The sequence below is a fragment of the Nicotiana tabacum genome, chromosome 7, assembly GCF_000715075.1.
Source record: "Nicotiana tabacum cultivar K326 chromosome 7, ASM71507v2, whole genome shotgun sequence".
Lineage (NCBI taxonomy): Eukaryota > Viridiplantae > Streptophyta > Magnoliopsida > Solanales > Solanaceae > Nicotiana > Nicotiana tabacum.
Window position 1 is genome coordinate 94190286 of NC_134086.1, and position 8647 is coordinate 94198932.

Consider the following 8647-nt stretch of genomic DNA (forward strand, 5'->3'; position numbering starts at 1 on the left):
ATTAACTCACAGCACGTATAAATCATACACATACCATTTCATGTATAATCCGTGCATATAATCTAAAGCATCGGTTTAATCTTTTTACCCAAATATTATACTAAATTTATACCATTTAATTGTGTTATATGGGAATATAGCGTTGCTAAATACTAAATTTACAAGACATGAAGTTCACTTGATACAATTATCTATCTACATGTATCTTCAGCCGACCATATCAAACATATATTCAGTGACATGAAGTTCACTTGAAATTTTTATTTGAACGATCAACCTTGAACTGGAACTTCTCTCGGATTGCAAGATGTTTCATGACGTTTTGCAGTATATCCTTGTTTTTGTACAGCTGTCCTTCATTAACTTCTTGATGTGTACTGATTCCGATTACACACTCTTCATCGATCTGCATAACATCATAGCCCTCTTTGTTTCCGGAATTAATCCATTCAACCGTTTTCAGATTGTCAACCATTGACAAATTCTGAAAAAGATTGGAGTTTGCCTTGTTAACAACTGGATTCGCGCATATATCATCGTTACCCTGCTCTTTAAATGTTATACACAATGGATAATCAGTGAAAGATAAATTTTTGCTTTTCAACTCCATGTACAAGCCCAAACTCCTGTCGTCGTATATTTTCATCGGTGGAAAATGCTCTTTCACGGAATATCCAATATCCATCATATCAATTTGTGCGTCTGACTCCAAGTATCTTTGATATCTCCGAACAATCGATTTAAAATCCCATTCCATATTGATCAACACCCCATCGACGCTAAAATTCTTAAATATGTGTTGCATATCCCATTCACCGCTATGTTGAACCAAAAATGTGATTCTGTTATCCATGGCAGAAGAAGTATACATGATCTTTCAGTTGTTTGCTTCCAATTATGTGGTTCCCATCTCTTTATATAATAATACTATATGGCATATGGAATATTCGGAATACGTCAGTTACGACTAAGAAGATTGGCTGACAGTAATAACTAATTATCTTAATTAAGTAGAAGTATGTAACTGAAACCATTTAAGATGCGTGATTGAAGTTACCATGTTTAAGGGGTTTTGGCTATGGATATAAATATTTTCTTGCCTTATGTGTAAAAGACCTAATGCTGCTATATGTGCGCAAATTTTCCTACAATTTTGCCTAGTTATGTTTTTTGCTCGATCAAAAATAGTATTCTGATGATAAAAATTGAGACTCGGTTTACAAGCCTTCACATCTCGTGCAAAGGACAAGAGGTGGTGTGTAGTCTAATCCAAGAAAGGTTTCAAACACAACTTCTTTAACAAACAGAGGAGCAAAAGTGGAATGTAAGCATCAAACTTCTGAAGTCTGAACAACCAGTAGTGAAAAAGGTTACATCTCAGCTAATTTCTTGAACAAAGGTCCTTAAGAAAATTCAGTAAATCAGTAGATACTGCAACAGTTAAAGGGCAAGTTATGTTAACAATAATTCCATTATTAAGAATTCCATCAGAAAGTTATTCGCATTCTCATGCATAAGCAGCATATCATGGAAGCCGATAAAATTTCTATCTTTACAAACAATCCAAATCCAAACACACCAAGGAGGGGGGAGGCCAGAAGGAGTTTCACAAGGAGAATGGCTTCGCATACACATCGAATGGCTGGCAAGCTGTTAACTGGGGCTCCTGGAAAAAGTGTGACATAAAAGAGAAAAGGTCAAGAACTATGTTTGAATTCTATAATTCAGGAACTAAGGTAAAAGAATGCATTACACTTTAGTAGTACATTAATTAAATATGCTGAAGTTACCTGACTAAAGCCTCCACCCATACCGGCACTACCACCTGTCAAAAGCATGGAAATGAGAGATGTGACAGCACCGCCACCAAAGTCACCCCCTGAACTTCCGGCTTGCCGAATGGCATTTCGCATTGCGGTCAATATACTTCCGTATGTGGTTCCATGACCGCGCTCAATTGCTTGAATGAAACAGAAAGTCATAGCACCCGTTGAAGTTACTTTTGAAAGAGCCTGCAGATCAAAGTCATTAGGTGTCTCCTAATAATTTCTACTTAAATCGAAATAAGATTAATCAAACTTACAGATGTATCAGCAGAAGTTTGATTATCATCACAACCACTAAAAGAGATTACTTCACCACCATTAGTTCCTTTCCAAATACCAGAACGAGGACGATGGTCTTCCCACACATATTGTCCGCTCCTATTTCCAGGAAGTTAAAAGAATAAGCATTATCGTAAAAAAGAGTGGAATCTAAAAAGCTGAAGATAACTGATGGTTAAGGGGAATAATAATCATTAGAATGGTCAAGTAGTTGATATGACTTCTAAAAAAAGAGAAAAGCATAAAACATTTTCAGTGATGATAATCCCAATAGTGGCGGTTTTAGAATTTTTAAATCATGGGTGCTTAACTATTTTTCATCTCAAAATTGCTACTAAGACTGGGTGCTCAGTTAATATATTTGTATAAATTTTCTAGTTTTTATAATAAATAATAGTGTTTGGTTCTGTAAGTAATCACCCATAACTTATAATGTAGATCTGCCTATGATCCCAAGATGTCTTATAAATCAAAACAGTAACATAGTGCACCATATGTATTGCCTAACTTCATGATATTTGTAAATTTTTCTGTTCAGTCAAATCAATTAAACTCGAACTGAAAAATCGTTCATGACATGGAACATATCATTCCTCAAATGTCAGAAGAACTTATCAGTGAGACAGCTCTCATTTATCTGCCCCAACCTTAGATGAAACAGAACAACATATACTTCCGTAACCTTTGATCCAGTTAGGTTCTCATAGGTGTCACATGAATACCCATTAAGCATATTTCACGAAATTCAACCTCTTGTACATCCAGTTACTCTTAAATGTTTCAAACAATAGACAGCAACTTCTACCAAAGAAAGATACCACAAAGTACTAAGGAGCAGTGACCTACCTACTCATTCTGCAAAGAAATGGCAGGTCTAGAACGGTTCCACTGTGGCAAGCATCTATTATTGCATGAAGCTTTACACCATGAGGAAGAGGCTTGACAATTGTCGCATTGATTTCATCATCAACAATCATACCCTGAGTTTCGAAGTCCAGGGGACATAAAGTTTCATCATATCCATCCACTTCATCTCCATTGTAATTCCTTTGCCTTGAGCCATGACCAGAATAATGAAATAGCAGCGAGTCTCCCGGTTGGCAACCTTGTACAAGCCAATATAATGCCATGCGCATGTTCTGTTTAGTCGGAGTTCTGTATGGGTCGGTCTCCTCTTCTGCATCATGAATTTAGACAAGCTAAGGTACAATGGATGAACTATGATAAATAATTGTTTCAGCCAATAGAAGCATGTCGACCTAAAATCATAATACTATTCATCCCAGAAAATTTGTTAGGTACAAAGGAAAATGTAATGCCTTAGAATGTTTCTAGTTATTAAAAAACTCTAGAGATTCCAAGACTAAACTAACAAAGAAAAAACAATGATAAAAAGCTATTAATATGACTCCTGGTCCACCAATACCCTTAATGTCAGATGTTAGATTTTGAAGACAACATCCGCCACCCCTACCTAGGAGCCCAATAGTGGCTTTTCCTCAGTTGCTCCCTTGGTGACTTTAACCGCCCTGATCGTTGATGGTGGATGACCCTTACCACACTAGGCTATCCCTTGAGCACCAAAATGCTATTGACAATCATTCCTACGCTTAAAAGGGACTCTTTGGGAAGGTAATTTACGCATTTCATATTGTTTGGCAACCATACGTATATAGGGAAAAAGGGGTTTTGTGTATAGATTTGCCCAAAAAAAAAGAAAACTTAACCACAATCTTACTTGTCTGCAATCTGATATCTTCCGGGAGGTGTAGATCACTCAATCAAAGTTCCGCTTGACACCATGTGAAGTTTTTGTTTTTGATAAAGTTGCTATCATATAAGCTTATGTAGTGTTATTTACATTGGCAGCTTGATTAATATTTATTTTTAATCTCTCTTCCCTAAACTTACTAGAAAATCATTCAGCTCATTATGGCCGCCACCTTGCCTACAGAAAGGAAGGAATTCCTAGCATATATGCCTCCCAAACCCTAAACTGCAGATCATACATTACCCGTTCCACAAGCTTAAATCATTTTTCCCAAAAAAAAAAAATTACACATTAAATACTCGATAAAACACGATTTCTTGGTACATTAATCTCACAACAATCACAGCCTATTAAGATAACACTCTTTCACTACAATTCTGAACAAAGTAACTACCAGTTTCAATTTTCCTAGGATACAACTACCAACTCAGCTGTAAAAACAATCTGAACAGTCCCTTTTTGCTGAAGGTCCTAGAAAAAAAAAACATAAATATTAAGGTCGAGCAGAATTAGATACTCTTACCCCAATTTTTCCTTTCATTATATATCCAAGAAGTTATATCAATTAACTGTGTCTCAATCCCAAGCTAATTCCCTCAGCTAAATGAACTCCTAATCCTAAGCAACAAAACAATTTTAAAACGAGATCAAAGAAACTATCCTAGTTTATACACAAGGTTAATATATATAATTGCTATGAAATGAGAATTAATCAAGATTGGGTATGTTACCAGTAAGCATAAGAATGGAGGACTCAGGAAAATGGAATTTGTTCATCAAGAGATGTCTCATGCACTTAGCATCATTAAGGCACCCTTTCAGCTCATGCCTAGAGTACCTATACGATATACCAACAATCACAGCTTTCTTTCTACCATGAGCATTGGGTGGGGGACCGGGAGGTGCGTGGTTGTAGGGAGAGGGAGGTGCAGCAGCAGCAGAGGAAGCAGGTGGTGGGTGATTGTATTGATTAGGTGGTGGCGGAGGAGCAGTACGTGGATCAGCCAACTGTGTTACTGCCTGACAAATCGCACAACGAATGGATCGTGCACCTGGTGGTAGCTGTAATGGTGTATGACAATTGGAACAGTTTACTAGCATCATCATGGCTGATCTATGTGCTTATTATTTGACAAATTTAAACAAAGAAAAGAAATTGGGAATTGAAGATTATGGAGAGCAGGGATTTTTGTTTGTAAAGGGTAAAAGAAATTCAGAGAGAATCAATATGGCTGATCAACGTGCAAATAAATTGATAAATTGAAAGAAGAAGATTGGAATTAAGGATTATAGGAATAGGGTTTTGGCAAGGGGAGAAGAAATCGAGAGAATTATAAGGGAAGAAGAACAATTAAGAGAGGAAGAGACGGAGAACAGATGTAAAATTAGGAGTCGGCAAAGAGGAGCTGACGACCAATTGGTTGAAAAAGTGGGTTTAATGTGTTAAGTTAGATTTAAAAAATTCATAATGTCTGCAAAAGCTCTTGACTAGCTTATTTCAATTTTATTGCTGGAATTTTGCAATCTTGACCCGTCAGGTCCGCGTAAAATGTGACAGCAACTTGTCATGTAATCATATGTCAAACGTTCATTCTGTCTTTCAAAAATGACATAAGTATGAATTTTTTTTAATAACTTTAAACACCAAAATAAAGGTAATTTTGCTAGAATTTACCTAAAATTAATTGTACGTTGTTTAACCAAAAAATAGAATTTCAGTCAAAGCTAGAATTTAAAAGAACGCGAGTTACTGATAATCAAAAGAATATATAGAAGAGAATAATTTGGAGTAACCAGAATGTAATCAGGAGAAAAACAAGTGAATCAGATTATATTTCAATTGTGTCTGTGCTTACAAGTGACTAGATACCTCCCTTTTATAGGTATCTTGAAGATATGCGTTTCCTTCAAATCATAATGAGGCTATTATGAATAATTAAAGACATTGAATGCTACGTTACACAATCATTGTAATCAATACAAATTCTCTAACGTGTCCGGTATTTAATGCCTATCGAATTCCGTATATGCGCTCTTTATTATGGTCAGATCCGTTCCTTTTGATAAATGATCTAAATAGGTACGGGCGATGAATCCTTCAAATGTCCTCCCGTGCCTCTTCCTTTGCCTTTGCTCGTTTCTATTGCTGCCCGTGACTCTTGACTAATTATAATTCTTTGACTATTTGACCAGTCCATGTGTCTCAACATATATAAATTCAATTTTTCCCAATACAGATAGTCTCCCCACTTTCCATTTATTCATCAATTGAATATTTGGGAAGTGGATTTCATTAAAACGAGAATTTTTGTCACCACTAATGCTATGACAAAATTGACGCTTCAATTGTCACTTCCATTTAATATTTCATGCACGTGTCAATTTTCCATTGGCTCTGCAGTTTTTGCAGCCTTTTTCAAGGTTTTTACGGTGCCACTATTAACGAAGTGCCAGTTATCATAATTATGGTCTTTCCACCTCTGCACTTTTATCTTTGGCGGTTGCTTATCGGTATAAATATAATTTTTTCCTTTGTCTTTTATCACATAAAGCTTATTGAACACTTATTTCTCCAAATCTTTGTTGACTTCTTCCTTAGATCATTCCTCTTCGATATGTCTTCTCCAAGCCCTAACCCTGAGAGAGTTTCCATTACTGACTCCTTCCCCAATGCCCCTGTTAGGCACAGAAGGGGAGGTAGACTTTGTAGTTTAGGATCTACTCGAGGAGGTGGTTCGTCTATGCCTTCTTCTGGTTCTGGTCCTTCCTCTAGAACCAGAGGTTCCCTTTCTCAAAAATCTTCTTCTAGGGGTAAAGACCATTCTGAACCTTTACGCGAACCTTTAGTAGATGAGATAGTCCCTTCAGAATTGTCTTTTTACCATGACAGGGAATCTCTTAGAAACCAAGTTTCCGCATTAGATCGTGTCGATACTTACCCTACTCAAATTACAGAGGTTTTAACTCATGTGGTTCATAAGGACTGTCATTGGAGTAATGATTTTCCCATTATTATCCCTAATCCGAATCAGAGAATTACTTCCTATTTAACGGAGTTCTCTTTTGTTTACACTTACCCTTTTACTTTAGGGTTTAGACCAGCAATTGACCCAGTCATTCTTGAATTTTGCCGCTTCTTCAATGTCTGCTTGGGTCAAATTGGCCCAATCATATGGAGGGCAGTTGCCTGTTTAAGGCATTTAGCCACTAGAGCTGAAGCTCCTTTTACTTTCCCTCACTTGATACATCTTTACTCACCTAGGCTTTTTCGTAATGGTGTTTTTACACTAGTGGCCAGGAGTAAGAGGGTTTTGGTGAGCCATAAAGATGACAAGGATCGTGGCTGGTATGCCCGATTTGTTGTTGCCCCCACTGTTGGTTTAGTGGGTGAAGATAATGTTCCCTTCCCTGAGAAGTGGAATTTTGCACGTAGGTCTTTTATCCCTCTCGTACCTTCTTCTTTCAAATTTATTAGCTTTACTAATTTTACCCCCCCCCCCCCTTGTTTTTCTTTTTAGCAACCATGGGAGTTGTGGAGGATGTTCCCAATTTCCGTGGTTGGGTAGATAAATTGCTGAAGATCACGCCAATGGACAGTAGATCTTGGAAAACACTTTCTAACCGCTTTGGTTGGAAGGTTAAGACTCACGGTAAGAGTTCACATTTTTTTTCCGTGCCTATATTCTCATTTATTGTTTTAACTTTTATCCTTCTTTTTGTCAGGATTTGCTATTCGAGGGGTTACTGCGGAAGCGGTTGCAGCCTCTTGTGTCTCTTCGGGACCCGTACTCCTTCGGGAACCCGTATCTCTCTAGAGAGAGCCCGAGAAATAGTCTTGGGTTCCTCTTCTGCGAAAAGGAAGGTTGTTGAAGAGGAAAATTCTGAAGAAGAGGAAAACGAGAGTCCGTTGGTAACTAGGCCACGAGTTAGGAGACGCATTGTTTCCGATGACGAAGCTGAAGTCTTGGTTTCTTTCACCGAACCTGTTGAAACCCCAATAATAATTCCTGATGATGATGTCACTCCCTACAATACTCGTGAGTCTATCGACCAACTTTTTGTTAGTGGATTTGGTCGTGAAGATGTCGGGCCTATTTTAGACGACATACCTTTATCATCTTTTTCATTACCTGTGCCTGTGATTCCTTCTTTACCGACCCCAGCTATTTCCGTTCCTTCTTCCATTGCTCTTACCTCTTCTCCAGCTCCTCCTTTGGCTATCCCCCCTATAGTTCATCATACTGAAACGGGCTCTTCAAGTAGGAGTGTCGCTATGAGGCGGGTAACTATTGAAATTCATACTGAGAATAGCCTTTTGAGAAAATCAGGTCAGGCGGATATATGGCTGGAGCCTCTTATTGGCCCAATTGAAAAAGTAAAGCTGGAAAGCCACAGTTCCTTAACTTTAATAAATGATATCGTGCATGCCACTCTGAAGGTATTTTCCTTCTCTCCCTTTTTTACTTTGCAAAATTTTTCATCTTTGAGATTCTTATTTTTTCTCTTTTCTTTTTTAGGCTAATCTCATCGGCACAGAGTTGATGAAAAGAATTGCTCCTTTGGAGAAGATAGCACGCGACTCTCAATTGGAAGCAACCAATTGGAAGGGGCAATTTGAGAGTGCTCAGCTTGACATAGAGAGCTTACAAGAGAACAAGAATACCTTAGAGCAGCGAGTACAGGCTGTCACACCTCCTTTTTCCGCGCCCGCGGGGCGCAGGGGAGTTTTTCCAATTAAAGGACAATCGAAGCGGGATTGGTTTAATTATTT

General features: G+C 37.8%; 1 protein-coding gene across 1 annotated transcript; it reads right to left on the reverse strand.

Annotated features, from left to right (window-relative positions):
• Positions 1-1452: 1452 nt before the first annotated feature.
• LOC107813682 (metacaspase-1-like) lies at positions 1453-5352 on the reverse strand. Its single transcript, XM_075257416.1, has 5 exons — positions 4608-5352; positions 2952-3282; positions 2084-2204; positions 1791-2012; positions 1453-1666 (listed from the first exon to the last, which is right to left on the reverse strand). Exons 1-5 carry the CDS (start codon positions 4981-4983, stop codon positions 1607-1609), a joined length of 1110 nt encoding a protein of 369 aa, XP_075113517.1. The 5' UTR covers positions 4984-5352; the 3' UTR covers positions 1453-1606.
• Positions 5353-8647: the final 3295 nt, after the last annotated feature.

Excerpts from the sequence above, each read along its gene's own strand:
- LOC107813682 (XM_075257416.1), bottom strand. The coding sequence starts at position 4,983 with ATGATGATGCTAGTAAACTGTTCCAATTGTCATACACCATTACAGCTA. Across the intron at positions 3,283-4,607 it reads CTCCATTCTTATGCTTACTG|AAGAGGAGACCGACCCATAC; the intron begins GTAACATACCCA and ends TTCATGATGCAG. Across the intron at positions 2,205-2,951 it reads TTTCTTTGCAGAATGAGTAG|GAGCGGACAATATGTGTGGG; the intron begins GTAGGTCACTGC and ends TCCTGGAAATAG.